Source organism: Akebia trifoliata, chromosome 8, assembly GCF_017979445.1.
Source record: "Akebia trifoliata isolate Shusen 1 chromosome 8, ASM1797944v1, whole genome shotgun sequence".
NCBI lineage: Eukaryota > Viridiplantae > Streptophyta > Magnoliopsida > Ranunculales > Lardizabalaceae > Akebia > Akebia trifoliata.
In genome coordinates, this window is record NC_141382.1 from 6,691,333 (window position 1) to 6,710,712 (window position 19,380).

Sequence of the window (19,380 nt, forward strand, 5' to 3'; positions counted from 1 at the left end):
TTCAATGGTTTATCTAATCCGAGATGAGTTGTCTTGTTTGAGATTTAAAACCATGGTCCATATCCAATTGAAGCAATTTTTAATTACGTTCAACTCCAAGGCAGTGCCAGCGAGAGCATGCAGAGAAAATAGGAAGAATGTAACAAAATCGTTCTAAAAACAATGGCATTGGAAGCAGAATCACCTTGCCAATAGTGCAAGGGCCTTGCTCTTTTTATCTATACGAACAACTTGACTTATATGATGCAAGCATTTGAGAAGTTCGAGACTTGAGCAATCTAAGCTGGTATCAATTGAAACAGGCTTTCCAAATTGACCTATTTTATTGGCCCTATGTTAACATGCGGTACACTGTTGATTCATGAATATTAATGGTAGAGAAGTAGTTTCGCAAGAGATTCCATATAACTACTTTTCATTTACTCATCATTGTCATGAACCATTGGATTATAAAAAATGTTTAAAGTATTTAAATCACCATCATCACCACTAACACCACTATCATCATCAAAGCCTTGTAACAAAAAATTCGGGGTTGTTTGAACAAAACCTGTTCATCCATTTAATCCTGTCTAAAGCCACAACTTTTGTTAATTCAGTGTGTTCATACCCATTCTCATTATCTTAATCAATGTTCTTTTGAATCTTCCTCTTGTTTTTTTAGAATCTTTAATTGCATGTCACAATTGGGCCTGTAATTGACCTTCATTGCACATCTCAATCAACTTTCCCTTTGTTTATCACTTATTGGGGTTACAACTACATTTTTATTTTTATTTTTGATAGACGGACAAAATAGAAACATAGAGGAGTGCAACGAATAAGGGCAATATAGGAATTTTAAAAAGATATAATAATAATAATAATAATAAATGAGATTTTTTTTAAGATGGGTATGTCATGAAAACTACTTATCAAAAAAAAAATTCATGAAAACTTGGGACATCTCTAATTTGAACTAAAGCCGAGGGAGTACCTCTAAATTACCCAAAAAAATAAATTAAAACTGCCACTAAAAAGCCTCACTTTTCCACTTTGCTCCCTCGACTCGTCGACTTCACCTATACGGATAACCTGATAGATCTTTCTATGACCACAGCGTCAAAGAAACAGAGATAAGGCTCTCTATCCCACTCTCCTCTCATCTTCACCTACAAAATCCTGGATCTGAAAACCCAAATTTCCCAATCCATCACCTTCAATGGTCTCATTGTTCTCTAGCTCCACCTCCATTCACCTCCCCCAACTTCCTCTCCTCTTCAAAACCCATACTTCAACATTTCTCCGCCATGATCCAACTTTCAAATCCCCAAATCGCCGAGTTCGATTCTCTGCAAATTCTCTTGGAATGAGCTCATTTGAATCAAATAATCTGAATCAACAACAGAAACAGCAGCCTAGAACAGTGTTTCCTGGTGGATTCAAACGACCAACAATCAAGGTACCTACGCTTGTACTGCAATTGAACTCAGATGAAGTACTGAGGAACGAAGGTGTTTTGGATTCTATCGATTTAGCGGTCTCTAAGTGGGTTGGAATTGTTGTGCTCGATAGCATAGAAGGAAGTGGTGGGCAGTTGTATGAGGCCGCTTGCTTGTTGAAGTCGGTTATTAGAGATCGAGCTTATTTGCTTATTTCAGAGCGTGTAGATATTGCGGCCGCGGTTGGTGCAAGCGGTGTGGTGCTCTCAGATCAAGGTAATCCCCGCTTTGATTTACTTTGCTTTGCTTTGTTTATTTTTTGAATTGCTGGTTACTGTTATCTGTAAGTTGGAAAAGTTCTCAGAATTTTTTTTATTATCTTAAATTTATAATGGTAATAAGAACTAAACAATGGGCCTTGTTGATTAATCTCTGAAGGGAAAGTAAAAAGATTCCGCTCACTTAGGAAATGAATTAACCTTGTACTAGTAGGTGGAAATGTGTAATGTGCAATGCACATGTATTACAAAAACTAGGATTTATGTAATATTCAACAATTAGGATTATGTTAAAATTTTGAAAGAGATAATCTAGTCTTATATCATTGTTTATCATTTAGTACATTGCCAGGGCATTTATGTAATTAAAATATTAATTAAGGCAATTTGAAAGATATTTTTAAAATTTTTAAAAAAAATTTAAATAATGTGGTTATGGGATTTGCGTGTTTGTAACCCATCATTCTTCTCACCCAGAACAACCAACCCATCTTTTCTCGGGCATGGGAGAAGCTCAATCATCCTGACGACACGACTTCGTTCGCGTGGAGTCGATTTTATTTGTTTTGGCTAAAATGACTTTGATAATTAGTAAGTTTGAATGTTTTATGGGGTCATTTTGGAATTTAAAATTTTGGTGTCAACAACCCTCTATTCTGCCTTCTCTCATGATAAGATTCTTCTTACAATTGATGTAAAATCAAAAAAGCTTTATCCCAACTATCTGGGGCCACATCTTTTGTAACATATTTTCTTACTATTTCCTCCCACATTTTTTGGGTTCATCTTCTCATTTGTTAGAGTCATCAACTTGCGCTGAAGTTCTCCTTCTCATTGCCATCATCATTGATCTTCATTGAATGTGACCAAACCAAATACATCCTACATTCCCTCAAATGTGCTTATTTATGATATTTGTCCTACCTAGCCCTTTTGCTTATCCATCTCTACCTCCTATTTTTGGTTACACCCAACATGTTTTCTCAACTTCACAAGATTTTTCTCCTTTAAATCAAGGAGGGGCACATTGCAATTTTACAAAATTTTCTATTTGGTGTAATCAATTCTTGTTGGATGCATGACACTTGGGAAGCACATCTCTCCTTTAGTCAACCTATAGGGAATATTCTCTTCCATATCTAGTCACCTTGGGTATTTCCTACCCACCTACTAGAACTAATGCCTCATTTGACCAATCTTTTAGGTGCAAAATTACGGTGCACATGCTTTGTCTTGGTCTGTAGATGGTGCAAAATGAATTGGTTCACGTGTATGTTGCATGGATTGGTCGCGTGTGATGCGGCAAATCCACATTCAACGTGGTGGGGTAGGGGGAGGGGGAGAGGGTGCACGTTTGGAGGCCAATGGATTATTTTAATATGTGTGATAACACATTTTGCTCCCATTAGCTAACAATTTTGGATCTCTGCATGCTACTGCTCTGTGGGATATGAGCGGGATGGGATGTACCTATTGGGATCTACGCATACTAATATTGCTCTAGCTTTTGTGTTTCCTTCCTCTGGGAGTCGTACATTTTCTTCTTAGTCTTTCGACTTCTGGCATACTTGCTTAGGATATGTTAATTTTCAGTATTTATGTTTTTTATTTCTTATTTTAAAAAATTATTGTAGTGGACACAAGTTTCAATGCTCTGTGTGTGATCTTTCTAAACACACACGTACTTTTTATATTTCGCATGCATCGATTTAATATAATGTTTGATTTGATTCATTTTGATGTGTGGAGGCTTTCCCGTTACTGCTTTTACTGGTCATAGGTATTATGTTACATTTATAGATGATTATTCTCATTCTACTTGGGTCTATTTGATGCGTTCTCGATCTGAGATGTTACCTATTTTTATTAACTCTCTTAAAATGATTCAAACCCAATACAACATTACTGTCAAATCTCTTAGGTCTGACAACGGTGGGGAACATATCTCTGATGGGATTCATTCACATCTTTATGAGTATGATACGCTTTAACAATTGACTTGTCCTTACACTCCTGAGCAGAACGGGGTGGCAGAACATAAGAATCGTCACCTTATAAACATTGTTCATTGCCTTCTTCGAGGAATGCATGTTCCTAAGTTATATTGGAATATAGTTGTCCTCATCTTGGGTTTTTTTTATTAACCGCATTCCGAGTTGCACCTTAAGAGGTCAGGTGCCTCTACATGTTCTTTGTCCTGATAGCACTCTCTTTCCTATTACACCCAGAGTCTTTGGGTGCATTTGTTTTATTTAGGACCGCACTCTTCATTGCACAAAGTTAGATGACAAAGTCATTCGATGTGTTTTCTTGGGATATTCTTTTATGTTGAAGGGGTATCATTGTTATGATCTTATTTCTCATTGTGTCATACATTCTATGAATGTCACTTTTTTTGAAAATGTTCCCTATTTTCATGTCATATCTTCTTTACAGGACTCTTCTCCTTTGTAAGACTTTTCTTATGCTCCTTCTCCTCTAGTGCTCTCTTCTCTGGTCTTTGATCCAGCTTCACCAACACTTAAGGTTTACTCTTGTCACCTTCTCCCTCTTCAACTTTGCTAACCTCCTCCTTGGACTCAAGTATATTATCTCCTACCCTTACTCTTATCCCATATGTTTCTGATTCTCACTTACCTATTACACTTCGCAAAGGTAAGTGGGTGTGTGTTATTGATCATCTTATTACCCAATTTATTTCTTATCAAGGACTATTTTCTTCTTATCAGGCTTACCTTGTTGCTATTGCTTCTATTAGAGTTCTCTGATCCGTTTCAGAGGCTTTACGAGATCCTCAGTGGACTGTAACCATGATTACTAAGATGGATGCTTTGCAGAAGAATCATATTTGGGAGCTTGTTTCCTTTCCCTTTGGGAAGCGAATTGTTGGTTGTAAATGGGTTTTCAATGTCAAGTATTTGGTGGATGACACTGTTGATCGATACAATACTTATCTAGTTACTAAGGTATTGACCCAAGTTTCAGGAAAGGATTTCGGTGCTATATTTGCTCCTGTAGCTAAACTTTTTACTGTTCACCTTCTTATCTCTTTAACTGCATGTCACTCGTGGTTTCTTCACCAACTTGATGTGAAGAATACATTTTTGAATGGTGATATGATTGAGATTATCTATATGGACCCCCCTTTAGGTTTCATCTTCAAAGGGAGTATTCTGGGAAAGTATATTATCTTATCAAATCTTTGTATGATCTGAAGCGGTCTCCGCGAGCCTAGTTTTAGCGTTTTTCTAAGGTTATTTTATCTATGAAATTCTCTAGATGCCACTTAGATCATACTTGTTTTGTTCGTTGAGGATTGGATGACTATTACACCATTGTTCTAGTTTATGTGGATGATATTATCCTGATGCATAGTGGATTGGAGATGATGCATAGTGGATTGACAGAGTAAAGATGTTATTGGGTTGTGCTTTTGAGGCTAAGGACTTGGGTCCCCTCAAGTACTTCTTAGGGGTAGAAGTGGTCTGCTCTTATTGTGGTATTTCGTTATCTCAGTATAAATACACATTGGATCTTCTTTAGGACACTAGTATGCTTTTGTTGTCCTGTTTCTTCTCCTATGGATCAGAATCATCGTCTTCATGTTGAATTTGATGATTTATTATCTGATCCTTTCTCTTTTCAGAGATTCGTAGGCCGTCTGATTCATTTGTGGTTAGTTAGTTTATGCATACTCTGCACACTTTTCATCTTGATGTTGTTTATCATATTTTTTGCTACTTGAAGTTGTGTCCAAGTCTTGGACTCTTTTATTCATCCACTGCTCAATTTCATTTGTCTTGTTTTACAAACGCTGATTATGCTGGATTTATTACGGATAGGAGATCTACCTTTGATTTCTATACTTTCCATGGTGGTAACCTGATCTCGTGAAAAGTAAGAAACAAAGTGTGGTTTCATGTTCTTATACTGAAGCTGACTATCGGGCTATGGCCTTTAGCTCATGTGAGTTTATTTGACTTCGATCTTTGTTGATAGAGCTGAGATTTCTTGTTTCTGGTTCCTCCACACTGTTTTGTGACAATAAGTCTGCTATTATGCTTATTTCTAACTTTGTTCTTCACGAGAGAATCAAGCATATAGAGGTTGATATTTACTTTCTTAGGGAGAAAGTTCGATCTGGTGTCCTTCAAACAATGTTTGTATCTTCTTCAGATCAGCTTGGTGACATACTTACGAAGTCTGTTGGCCCTTCTATTACTAACTCTCATCTTATTAAACTGGGCATAGTTGATATATTTGTTTCAGCTTGAGGGGGAATATTGAAATATGTTCTGATCAGTTTATGTCTTTATGTTTAGTTTTTTTGGTTATTCCCTTTGTAAGAGTATATATGTCTTTTCACTCTTATTATTATTATAATAAATACACTTCCCAGCCCTCATTGTGGCTGAACGATTCTCTTTCTATTACTCTTCTAAGAGTATGGTTTATGGATTCTCCATCTTTCATACAAAGGGGGCAACAATTTGGAGTGATCCATCCCCGAGAGATTAAATTGTCTAAAGTGAGAATCCTCCCTAAGGAGGCAAGTCAAATGAAGAAGGATACTTTAGATGGAACAAATGTCTACCGAATGGAATGGATTGGGAAAGAAATTGCTGACCTAGGGAGAAGAGCTTTGTAATAAGAACGGATAGTGAATCTCTTATCTTTGGCCTTGATCCACTCTTTGTCCTGATCATTCTCCCTGACTTAGACCTCATTCAAAAGGTTGAGAAGAGATGTCACCTTTATTATCTACAAAATTTTGAGATTCTTACTAGAATCTAAGTCCCAAGAATAAATGTTCTCGTTACGAATTAGACAATGTTGTATCGAACAGTTTCTCTTTAAGGAATAATTTATCAGACAATGTTAGTGCCCCATTATATAACAATCGTCGCTTCTAAATGGGTTGTCAAATGAGAGGATTAGTTTAGTTGTATATAACCTATTTGCCTGAAGAAGAGAATTTAAGGGCACCAAAAACAGATGGACATCCACCCATCCTTAATCCAATCCTAATTGTCATCTTCTCCCTAACATCGGGGCCTATCTTCCTCTCTCTCTCTCGCATCCTTTCACACTTCCTTTCATAGGACCTTACCATCCTCTCCTTTATTTTCTTCCCCTTCAACTAGTGTAATGTCCGTCTTCTTTATTTAGGAGGAGGGATGTCTGATCTACTCACTGTATTTTATCCATGTACGTTCATTCAAGACCTTATTCCAATTCCCATTCCAAAATATTGACGACTCCACTTGGGAAATGGTTCACATGGTTGGATTGTAGAAACGATAACAAGAGAGGTAGCAAAACTTCCCAGACTTTGTGCACAAGCTGTTGCGACACAATCGCCGAGTTATCTCAAATCTATTTTTTCTCTCATTTCACTTCTATATAGAAAGGGAATTAATGCAAGGGGCAGTTTTCTCCTGGCAAAAATAGAGAGAAAAAGTGTAGAAAATTTAAGAAAGTTAAGCAAAACTTCTTCAATATGTTTCCTTAGAATCAAAATATGGACTGCTCTACGACCTCCATCAGTTTTTAACAGTCCCAAAAGTTAAAAACCCCCCAACATACCATATAATGGTAATAATGTCTCCCTTCCCTTTTAAACCAAAATAGAAAGTAGGAAGAATATTAAACTAGGAGTTCTAAAATTAGAAGGTCTCAAAAATCCTAAAAAATTAAGGATCTAAAAGAGGCGAGATGCCTTCTCGCTAAACACATCAACTTGATGGGGCATGTGCCACTTTAAGTGTTCACATGGTGTCCTATTTATATTTTTTATCTAGTTGGGCCTGGTCCATTAAGGCCCAAACCTGTCCACTGTTAGGCCTATTACATGCCTTATTTCGGCTATAAATTCCAGCCACTTGGGGTGGCCTGATTTTGGGTGCAATTAGGCCGTGTTTAAGCGCCCTCTTTGCGAGTAGGTAATAATATTCAATGGATTTTATTGGAAAGAGATGCCAAAATTTGGTCTAATTGGCAAGTGGGGTTTAGCAATGGGAAACTACAATAGTGAATGATGCACATACACACACACAAAAGACGCAATAAAACATGTACACATATCATCATCATCATCAAAATCTTATTCCAAAAGGCCTGCAGTTGGCTGAGCAAGTCTTGCATTCTGTTCAATTCAATGATGGACTATGATCCATGTTAGGATATGGGAATTTTTTTTACAGGAACTGCCAAACTTGACATAGCCTTCATCTGGGTGTGAGACAGGCAACATAGTGTCGAAGAAACACTATATAAAGTTGTATGAGATGGTCTGGGCATGCGCAAAGAAGACCAATAACAATACCAGTAAGAATAATGCTGTGGTGCAAGTCAAGGGTTTAAAAGGACAGTCTTGACTGAAGATATGGTTCATGATACAGTACAATGGAAAATTATGATTCGTATTGCCAACCTCATTCATTGGGATAAGGTGTAGGCTATGATTTATTTAAGGAATCCTTTTTCTCTGATTACCCAACAATCAGAATATTTTTCCCTAAAAAACTAGAATAAATTTCCTAATATAAAATCTGAATATTCATTCCTTAAGGGCCTGGTCATTGTGCAGCTATGTTAATTATATGGTTCAAAATGTTTGCCTTATCCGACGGATACTTTCATTTTAATTATAAATGCTGTATCTACGCATATCAGTCCCTTTTCCTGGCCATGACTGGTAATCATGGTCGTGCAATCTGTTGTTATAGTAGATATCCACAACTTATCCTCAGAAAATTCTTTATCAAATAGTCTGCACACTTTACAAGAAACTCTATTGTCTGTACTGTTATTCATAATATTTCTTTTTTTCATTGTTTTTACAGGTATTCCTACCCTTGTTGCAAGGAATATGATGATGGCATCCAAATTTGAGTCTGTACTTCTCCCATTAGTAGCAAGAAATGTTCAAACTGAAGATGCTGCTTTAAGTGCATGTAATTCTGAAGGTGCAGATTTTCTTATATTTGGTATTGATAGAGAAAAATATGCTGATGTTCTAGTGAACTCTTCCATACATAGTGTAAAGGTACCAATTTTTACCAAGATTGCTCTGGTAGGAGAGGATGCACCACTTAAAGCATCAAAGTCATTCAAATCAGGTGCTAGTGGGTTAGTTATTTCCTTGGAAGATATGAAGTTGTTTAGTGATGATGCTCTAAACAAGCTTTTCTCTACTGTAAACGTGATGAATACAAGAATGGAGGATGAGTTTCAGAGCTCCAATAAAATTGATGTGGAAAAGGGATTTAATGGGAAAAGAGGTGTCGCTGGCTTTATTAAATTGGATGATAGGGAAAAACAGTTCATAGAGATGGAAAGAATAGTTTTACTAGAAGCAATCTCAGTCATCGGCAAAGCTACACCACTGGTGATCTTTTAATGTTTAGCATTTGGTAGTTGTTGTTCTTCAGATAATATCTGTTATTCTCTCAATTGTTTCCATGAGTATTTGAAACTAAATATGTAATCATTGGTCTTGAATGACAGATGGAGGAGGTCTCACTTCTCACCGATGCTGTTTCTCAACTTGATGAGCCATTTTTGCTGGTTATAGTGGTAATTGTGTGTTGAACTTCAGCAAACTCTGGTTCCACGGATTATACATTGGTATTAGCTCTAAATTTCAAATATTTTCTTTATAGAGTTCCATATAAAGGTGGCTTTAGTTACTAGAAAGAAATTTTTTTATTTGTTTGATGTTCTTAGTCTCATGTCTTTTATGTAAGAACTTTTGTTGTGAGGTGTCTCCTTTCATTATTTTTCCCTGCTGCATATATTTCTTTTTTTTTTTCATCACCATCTTGTTAACATTGAAAGCAAGAAATCAGGAAGGTCGAGGTTGATTTCTCATCAGTAGTGGGATATTATACATTTTTTTAAAGCAAGTTGACTATATGCTACACCATGAAGATTTGGATGATACCCCATTGAGCTTTTCTTGAATGAATTGACGATTGATCTCTATTTGCTTGGACTTGATCATCAAAAGTTAGACTTGAGGAAATTCTTGTAGTTCTGTTGTTTCCATAATAATGATGCATCATGGATGCTAAATGTATGTTCATTTCATGATACAAGTGAAAACCCAAATTATGATGAAATTTACTATTATTATTTTGTTTGGTGCCTTGTGGACCCTAGGGATTGCTCGGATTGTACCATGCTAGAAGTTGTCCTAGTCTGTACCGTATTCTTGCTGCATACCAGGGTCTGATTTCCGGTTAATTACACCACTCTAATAGCGTTACCATTTTTCTTTGTTCCATGCTGATTGGGTATTTCCCTAGTTCCATTTTGTCATTGTTCCAAAGTTGGTAGATCAAGGTCTTTTTTCACATAGAGAATTTTGTGGGTTCTTACTCCTTTTGTAGCATGTTGAGGATCTGGGAGGAAACAAAAGGACCTTTGAAGGAAAGGAGCAATCACTTAAAGAAACACTGATGAGTATCTTAGGGCTCTTATTTCTTTGGTGCAAAATGTTTGTTAAATTTAAGGGTCTATTTTTTGTCTTTACATGGGGTATTATGTGCTTGGGTTTTGGTTTGTCGTTTATTCCATTCTCTTAATGAAGCTATATTTATCTAAAAGAAAAAATTCATTACCACGTTATGGATGCAAGAAGCGCAAGAATCCCTTTTGATAAGTAAAATTGATTGTACTAGGAGAACAATCCCTAGAGAGTACAACCTTAAGAGGTCGAAAAGACCTAGAGTGGACTAAAAATAAAGACTAAATTTATCATCCCCCAAAGACGAGGGAGCCCTATCTGAAACACAAAGCATCTAAACAAATATCGGTATTTTTTGAACACCAAATACCATCTAAGCATCATTGTCATGATAATCAAAGGCTCATCCTAAAATTTGAAGCTCATGAACAAATAATGTTCCTCCATTCAATTTTGTCTAGTTGGTAAGTGTCATAGTTCTGAACATTAATGCCTTATTCTCATAGGTAGGGCTGGCAATGTATCGGTTCGGTACCGGATTAGTATCGAACCTCTACCAACCCAAAATTTGTTCCCTGTAATCCAAATCTGATCTGATCGGATCAATTAGTTTTTGAACCGAATCTGATCCGACTAAGGTCTAATCAAGCCTGAAACCGAATCCATCCGATCCAACACAAAATCTCTTTACTTTTGAAGAGGGAGAAGATGTTTAGGGTTTGGGAGGAACCAAAGAGAGAGAGAGAGATCAGGGAGGCCATACAACTTGTGAAGATCTTCTCTCTTGCTGCCCATGCCATTGTTAGTTTGCTTATACTTCTCTACAACACTATTTGCTAGAAGCCTCAAACACTTGGATCAGAAATTCGAAAGCAAGGGACCAAAGGACGTAGACCTTTTTTTCTCTATGGAAATATTCCAGAGAAAGAGTTTTGAGGGAGAATACCTGGAGATGGGGTGGCGTGGTGGACTGGTGGAGGTTGAAGAGATGGATTTTGGGGACTCATCTGAGGTTGAGGAAGATGAGTTTTAGGGTTTTCTTTTTATTTAACAAAGAGGGACGGAAGACATGGCTTTTGTGTTAAAAAATTACCGGATCGGATTATAATTTGATCGGGTCTAGATAAATCTGAAACCAATCTGAAATATTACCGGATTTTCAAATTTCAAACCGAATCTGATACGAAAATCCATTTGTTATATCCAAGCCCTAATTTTTCGGATCAGAACGGATCAGATATCGGGTAAAATCGAATCATTGCCAGCCCTACTCACAGGTAACCTTTTACTCGTCCTCCTCTAAATCATCAAAGAACCTATGATTCCATATTTGATTGAAAAATTTATGTATGATAGGTCATAGGTAGAATCCATAAGAAAGGAATTAATTTGAGTTTCTTTCTTCGGAGAAGTGGACCCGATATTTAAAAAAAAAAACACTTCATAAGAAATCACATGAAGCAGGCAATTGTCTGCTTTTGCAACAGTCGTGAACCAAAACACGGTTTGTCTACAAGTCATGGTATATAATTGTTGTGGAGCACATTGACCCACATATGCTAAGAATGAGATATGTCTCATGAATAAAAAACAAAGTATGGTTTTCATACAATAGTATAGGCAACTATGACAACAAAGGGAGAAAAGTATTGAACTCTATGAACCCCGTTATCATCTTTAATAATTTCTAGTGCAGTTATGATGGTTTTGCAAGTCATAAAGGGATCAATGCATAATCATGTCTTTTTATTTAGTGTAATTAGATATACATTCTCAGCATGCATATATGTTCTCTTGTTTCTAATTGGGGAAAAGGAAATTTTGTGTGTATTGTAAACATCTCTTGACTTCTGTTTTATATCCTGCCACAATGTTCAATTGAAACATGAACATCTTGCATGCTAACTTTATTCCTTTACATATAAGTATTCGGATTCTATGTGTCTTCCTGTATTTTTCTTGTTGGTAGACTGTTTGGATCTAATGATATGACCAGTAGGATTTAAAATTGTGTTTTTGATTAAATTATTTAACCGCCACTTATAGATTCTGCTGTTAATTTATACTTCAGGCCATTTTGAAAATGTTTCTGTTTTAAGGTTTTTCTTATCCACTTGAATCTTTATTTTATTTCATTTTATTAGGGTGAATTTAACTCTGGAAAATCAACTGTAATCAATGCTCTCCTTGGAAGAAGGTACCTCAAAGAGGGAGTTGTTCCAACAACTAATGAGATCACCTTGCTGCACTATTCTGAGATGAATACTCATGAGCAAGAACGTTGTGAAAGGCTTCCTGATGGTCAATTTATTTGCTACCTACCTGCACCGATTCTGAAAAATGTTAGTCAATTTAAGTTTGTTGACTCATATTTTTATGAAACATCCATTTTTATTATTCATTATTCCTTTATTGTTTTCTTTTGATACAAGTCATGTAGCACATATCATTTTCAATTTTACTTGCTTTCTAAACTTGCATCTGGATTTTAGCCAAATCTTTTTGTGAAACAGATGAACCTTGTTGATACGCCCGGTACTAATGTTATTCTCCAAAGGCAGCAACGCCTTACTGAAGAGTTTGTGCCTCGTGCAGATTTGGTTCTTTTTGTTATTTCTGCTGATCGACCATTAACTGAAAGCGAGGTATGATGAGTTTACTAGCCAACATGGCATTTATGTACCTAATTCTGCATGTGGAATGGAAGTGAAAATATTGTGAACTACAAAACACTTTTTTTGTTCAGATAAGTTACAAGACATGATGGCATTTTAAGGATCTTATCTTCGAAACACCATTTTACGGATCTTCTCCCTGCATTCATTTTCATTATGGAGGCAAACTCCATGATGACATGTTTTTAATAGCACATTAGCTTTTTTTTTTTAAATGTTTTTCGCTTATTAGAAATAAAGATGGATGATGGCTGATTAATTTGGTTCCAGCTAATCAAATATTCAAATTCAAAATGCTTTATCTTCACAATTTTTTGTCTCAGCGAAGTTGTTTCATGGTTGATTTGTGTTTCGATGTAAATCTTTTAAAAATGACGGTCAAGTACTCGGGCGTGTGTATTCCCCAGTAGCATAGGCACAGCACTATTCAGGAGAAGAAAAGAATAAGAAAATACCAGGAAGGACATGATATATTCTCTAATCCTAAACCATGAGTGCTATAGGAATCTCTAGAAAATCTTTAAAAGTTCACTTGGTACAAGTAAATTCTCTGTTGCCAACTAAACATTTTGGCCTCTTTGCAGGTCTTTCTGTTTCTAGTTCTGTACTCATTTTGATAAACTAAAGTAGCCTTTGTTTTATATCAGGAGTCAATTTTTAAAGAGAGTTTCTATTGCCACATCAACTTTTACTAATGCCGCCCCAAGATGTGTGCTAATTCTCTGATGATTTACATATGAATTGGGGCTATGTTAGCAAAAGTTGGTGGGTCAATAGAATCACTCTTTTTAAAATAATGTTGCTTTTCCTTGATCCTGCATTTTTCCATGTCTTAGATAAAGAAACTTGTTATCCACGGTTCGACTCTTAATCATCTAATCTTTTGTGGAAATTAATTCTTGCTCATATGCTTGTTGCTTTTCAGGTTACTTTTCTTCGTTACATTCAGCAATGGAAGAAAAAAGTTGTGTTTGTCTTGAACAAATCTGATCTCTTTCAGAATGCCAGTGAGGTTTAGATATGCATTTACATATGTTTTGATTCCTTTCTCATAAGTGATCTCCTACATACTGGACCGTCAGTGGGTTTTTTTTTCCCTTCATTGAACAAGAGAGATTCTATTGCCACACCAACTTTTGCTAATGCCACCCCAATTCATATGTAAATCACCAAAGAATTAGCACTCATCTTGGGGTGGCATTAGTAAAAGTTGGTGTGACAATAGAAGCTCTCTTCAATAAACCTGTCTGATTTCTCTGATTTGCATCAGCTTGAGGAAGCCATTGCATTCATCAAAGGGAATACTCGAAAGCTGCTGAATACAAAACATGTGGTGCTATATCCTGTATCTGCACGATCTGCAATCGAAGCAAAACTTTCTGTTCTCACAGATGTTAAGGAAAATCATGATGAATTATTGGCGAGGGATTCCCGTTGGAGAAGTAGTGGCTTCTATGAACTTGAGAAATTCATATATAGTTTTTTAGATGGATCAACAGATACAGGCATGGAAAGGATGAAGCTTAAGCTTGGAACACCAATTGGAATTGCTGATCGACTACTTGCCGCCTGTGAAACACTTGTGAGGAAAGATTTTGAATCTGCCAACCAGGATTTAATGTCAGTTAATGAAATAGTTAGTGGAGTGAAAGACTATGCGATGAAGATGGAAAGTGAGAGCATGTCTTGGAGGAGACAGACTTTGTCATTGGTATGTTCCTAACAAAATCAAACTTTTTGGATGTAATTGTTTTTTGGAAGTTATATATATTATGTTATTTTCAATGGAAACTTACTGATATTTAGTGGAATGCCCCTTGTTTGAGACTGTGCTTGAGAGATGACCTATTTATGTAACTTTCAGATTGATACTGCAAAAGCTCGTGCTGTCAGGCTTATAGAATCTTCTCTTCAATTGTCAAATCTTGGTCTTGTTTCTTCCTATGTTTTCAAAGGAGAGAAACCTGGTTTAATGCCTGTCACCTCAAGTGTTCAAAATGACATTATGAATCCCACGCTTTCTGATGCATTAGTAAGTTCTTCTAACCTGACTTGTCAAACTATGATGATTTTTTATTCAGATGGGAGGATTTAGCTAACACTTGAAAAAAAAAAAAAAATTCTTGTTTCATGACTATTGTAAGACTTTATCTACTGTCCCTCTGTTTTTGTATGTTTTGTACTATTTCTTTTCCCTTGAAATGAATTCCATCTATTGTTTTTGTAGACTTCCTTGCAGTGGTTCGATTTTTTTTTCATTGTCATTTTGAGACTCGTAGTAGCTTTCTGTTTTTTGTATCTTTGTACGATATTTTGCCCCTTACAAATTCCCTTTGATTGAATATTGCATCTGTTTCTTTTGCTCTTTGCCTATGTTCATAGACCGGTATTTGGATCCAGAAGCCTGGTTTGTTTAGTCAATAATTACAGGATTTCAAATTATTTCTATTAACTAAAGCACTGAACAAACAATTGGCATATCATATTTTATGTTGCATATCCTATTTTAATCACTTTTGGGTTTCCAGATTTACATTGCACTTTAGATATTCTCACATACTGCATTGGTCAGTCACGTAAACTAATCTTTGAATTTTCTTTCTATATTATGAGTTGGTTCTAACATTTCATGGATTAATTTTCTCTACCGTCTTGCATGTAGAAACTACTTGGGGAATATTCAATTTGGCTACAATCAAACAATGCTCGTGAAAGGAGTCTCTATAAGGAAACTTTCGAGAAGAAATGGCCTTCATTTGTCAACCAGCATGACCAGATGCATTCAGGAAATTACGAGTTGCAGAGGAAAGGAAAGGAGCTCAGCATTGAAGTAATCGAGAACTTCAACCCTACTGCTGCTGCAAGGCTTTTTGAGCAAGAAATTCGTGAAATAGTGAGTTCAAATATTGCATTATGTAGGCAAAATTATTTCTCTTTGACTTGGTGAGAATCCTCCAATGGTGTCATCTATGACTCACTGTGGTCTCCCTAGTATTCTCTACATCTGACTTTCTTATTTATCCTAAAACTAAATAATGATAAAATATTAGAATCTTTTATTGCTTGGATCATTCTATACTTACAACTTCTAAGCTCGATGTTGCCTTGTTGCGAATCTTCCTTCAATTTTTTCAGAGAACTCTTAATTTCCATAATGTTTCAATTTGTGAGACAAGTCATTCTTAGAGTGATGTTGGTTCAAGTAAATGACCAACTTGATAGGTCTTAGTCAACTTGATATGATTTTCAGGTTTTGGGAACTTTTGGAGGACTAGGAGCGGCTGGTCTATCTGCTTCCCTTCTTACTTCTGTGCTGCCAACCACATTGGAAGATCTTCTTGCTCTAGGTCTTTGTTCTGCTGGCGGGTAATGATTGCTTTCATGATTCAAAGTTCCTTGCTAATCTCTCTCTCTCTCTCTCTCTCTCTATATATATATATATAGGGTCAGGTTCAAGGGACATATGTAAAAACAATGTAACATAAATAAATTTTCAAAATATGGGTTAGAAATTTCGGATTGAGCTGATTTTTTGTGAGGATGATCTCTATGATGGGAAGATCATCCGGAAAAAAAATTCAGTCCAATCTGAAACTTCTAACCCCATTAAAAGTGATTTAGAATGTGGACCGTCGATTTTTTGTCAATTTTTGTCAATAATTTGTAAATAACTTTTGATGGATTTAGAAGTTTCTGATTGAGCTGATTTTTTTGTGAGGATGATCTTCTCATCATAGTGACCATCCTTGCAAAAAATCAGCTCAATCCAAAACCTCTAACCCATATTTTGAAAAACCATTGTTTTTTCGTATGTTTTTACATATGGCCCTTGAACCGCCCCCATATATATATATATATGGAGAATGGTCGGCACCCTACCATTTGCCTTACGTAGAGATCATCCTCACCAAAAATCAGCCCATTCCGAAACTTCTAATCCCATCAAAAATGGTTTACAAAAAATGGATGGTCCACGATTCTTCAACTTGTAAACATGGGGCTAGAAGTTTCGGAATGGGCTGATTTTTGGTGAGGAGATAACCCATGTAGGACAAAACACGTAAGGCAAATAGTAGGGTGCCGAACATTTTCCATATATATAAAATAAAACACAACTGTAGGGCTAACTTAGCTACAGTTTGTTGAGGTCCTCCCCACTCACTTTATTGTATTTCCTTTCCTCCCCTCCATTTTTTCAATAATATCTCTCTAATTTACTATTTATCCCCTTTTATCCCGTTTTTAATAATACCCCTCTAACTTTACTATCCTTCTTATTTTACCCCTTAACCCACTTTATTGTTTTTCCTCGTCTCCCCCTTTGTTAATAATACCCTTCCAACTCTATCATTTTTCTTATTTTACCTCTGAACCTCGAAGATTTTTAATAATGCCCCTTCAATTTTATTATTTTTCCATTTTTACCTCCCTCCCCTTAATTTAAAGAGGATGTGGCACGGACGAACTCTATACGTATGTGTGTGTGTATAGTTTGCATTTTCATTGTTTGAGGGCTGATTGAACCTTTATTTTTAATAGTTTTATAGCAATATCAAACTTCCCAACTCGTCGAAAAGAAGTGGCAGAAAAGGTCAAAAGGACGGCAGATGCATTGGCACGTGAACTCGAGGAGGCCATGTTGAAGGATCTCTTACAGACAATTGAGTCTCTGAAGACCTTTGTTGAGCTCATTAGCAAGCCTTATCAGGATGCAGCACAACAAAGAGTAGAGAGACTATTGGAGATACAAGATGAATTAGCGAGTGTCGAGAAAAAACTGCAGACATTACAGATTGAAATCCAAAACCTACATGTATCTTGAAATTGTTTCGCTCACATTCAAACTGAGAAATTTCTCCAACCATATTGATTGATTGTTCCTAAGGGAGTGGCGATGTTGTAACGGCATTATATTGTATCAAATATGTATTAACATATATACGATACATCAAATGAGAATACAAAATTATGTTTTCTCCCCGAATGACTTTGCATGTTGATTAATTGTCCAATTGCTTCTCTATAACTCTATAAATTAGAGCGGCATTTTGTATTTTTGCTTGTTAATGCGAAAGGTACTAATGAAGCGCTAATCCTTACTCGATTGGATGTCCTTACAACTTTATGCTTTTGGCATCGTTGGTTGTTGTTGATATCTTGTACTTCTTTTATTTATTTATTATGAAGTAGGTACTGAGTACGTTGAAGCCATCATTCTTTGACTAGGTAATTTTTAGTGGAAAGCCTTAATGGTTTAATTCTTTACATCAGATTCTGTGTGTGTATATATATATATATATATGTGGGTCACGTTATTACGACCCCCTTTGCGACACACCTTTTTGTCTTATATGGGCAAAAATATTTGGAATGGGCTGATTTTTTGTGAGGATGATCTCTATGGTGAGGGAATCATCCTGGCAAAAAATCATCCCATTCCAAAACTTCTAGACCGTCCGATTTTTGTTGAAAAATTATAGACCGTCCAATTTTTGTAAATCAATTTTGATGGGGTTAGAAGTTTTGGAATGTGATGATTTTTTGCCAGGATGATCCCCTCGCCATAAAGATCATCCTCACAAAAAATCAGCCCATTCCAAACATTTTTGCCCATATAAGACAAAAAGGTGTGTCGCAAAGGGGGTCGTAATAACGTGACCCTATATATATATATATATATATATGGTCCCGTTCAACAACAAACATTTTGGCAAAACATTTTTCAAAACATGGGTTAGAGGTTTTGGAATGGGCTGATTTTTGGTGAGGATTATCTCTACGGTGAGGATATCATCCTCACCAAAAATCAGGCCATTTCAAAACTTCTATCCCCATGTTTACAAGTTGAAAAATCGTGGACTGTCCATTTTTTGTAAACCATTTTGATGGGGTTAGAAGTTTGGAATGGGCTGATTTTTAGTGATGATGATTTCCTCATCGTAGAGATCATCCTCACCAAAAATCAGCCCATTCCAAAACCTCTAACTTATGTTTTGAAAAATGTTTTGCCAAAATGTTTGTTGTTGAACATTTCCCTATATATATATATGTTAGGGGAACAACGTTGGGAGATAAGATTTGTCCTATATGGTTTAAAACTTTCATATTAGGTAATTTTTTGTGAGGATGATCTCTACGGTGAAGAGATCATTCTCACAAAAAATTAGCCCATTCTGAAACTTCTAATCACATTTTACAAGTTGAAGAATCGTGAATCATCAATTATAGATAATCCTTACAAAAAATCAACCTATTATGAAGCTTCTAACTCATATCTAGAAAAATGTTTGGCTCTTTTTAGGGTCTTTGAATGCTCCCCTATATATATGATGATCTTTATTTGTAAATCACTTTAGATGGAATTAGAAGGATGGACTGATTTTTTTTTATTTATAAAGATGATCTCCTTACCATAGAGATTATCCTCACAAAAAATCAGCCCATTCGAACACTTTTCACCAAAATCCAATTCATTCATGAGCCAACACTTTTTGTCTTACATGGGTTAGAAGTTTCAAAATGGGGTGATTTTTTTG

At 36.0% G+C, this 19,380-nt stretch overlaps 1 protein-coding gene and 1 long non-coding RNA gene across 2 annotated transcripts; both read left to right on the forward strand.

Annotated features, from left to right (window-relative positions):
* The first annotated feature begins 1,036 nt into the window (after positions 1-1,036).
* Positions 1,037-17,828, forward strand: FZL (FZO-like protein). The gene is made up of 11 exons (XM_086449924.1): positions 1,037-1,697; positions 8,545-9,089; positions 9,209-9,277; positions 12,314-12,511; positions 12,683-12,814; positions 13,770-13,856; positions 14,115-14,555; positions 14,709-14,876; positions 15,507-15,737; positions 16,095-16,210; positions 17,384-17,828. Exons 1-11 carry the CDS (start codon positions 1,202-1,204, stop codon positions 17,664-17,666), a joined length of 2,766 nt encoding a protein of 921 aa, XP_086306050.1. The 5' UTR covers positions 1,037-1,201; the 3' UTR covers positions 17,667-17,828.
* On the forward strand, positions 1,704-7,247 carry LOC147395784 (uncharacterized). Its single transcript, XR_015180388.1, has 2 exons — positions 1,704-4,225; positions 4,429-7,247. It is a non-coding gene; the product is annotated as an uncharacterized LOC147395784 (long non-coding RNA).
* Positions 17,829-19,380: the final 1,552 nt, after the last annotated feature.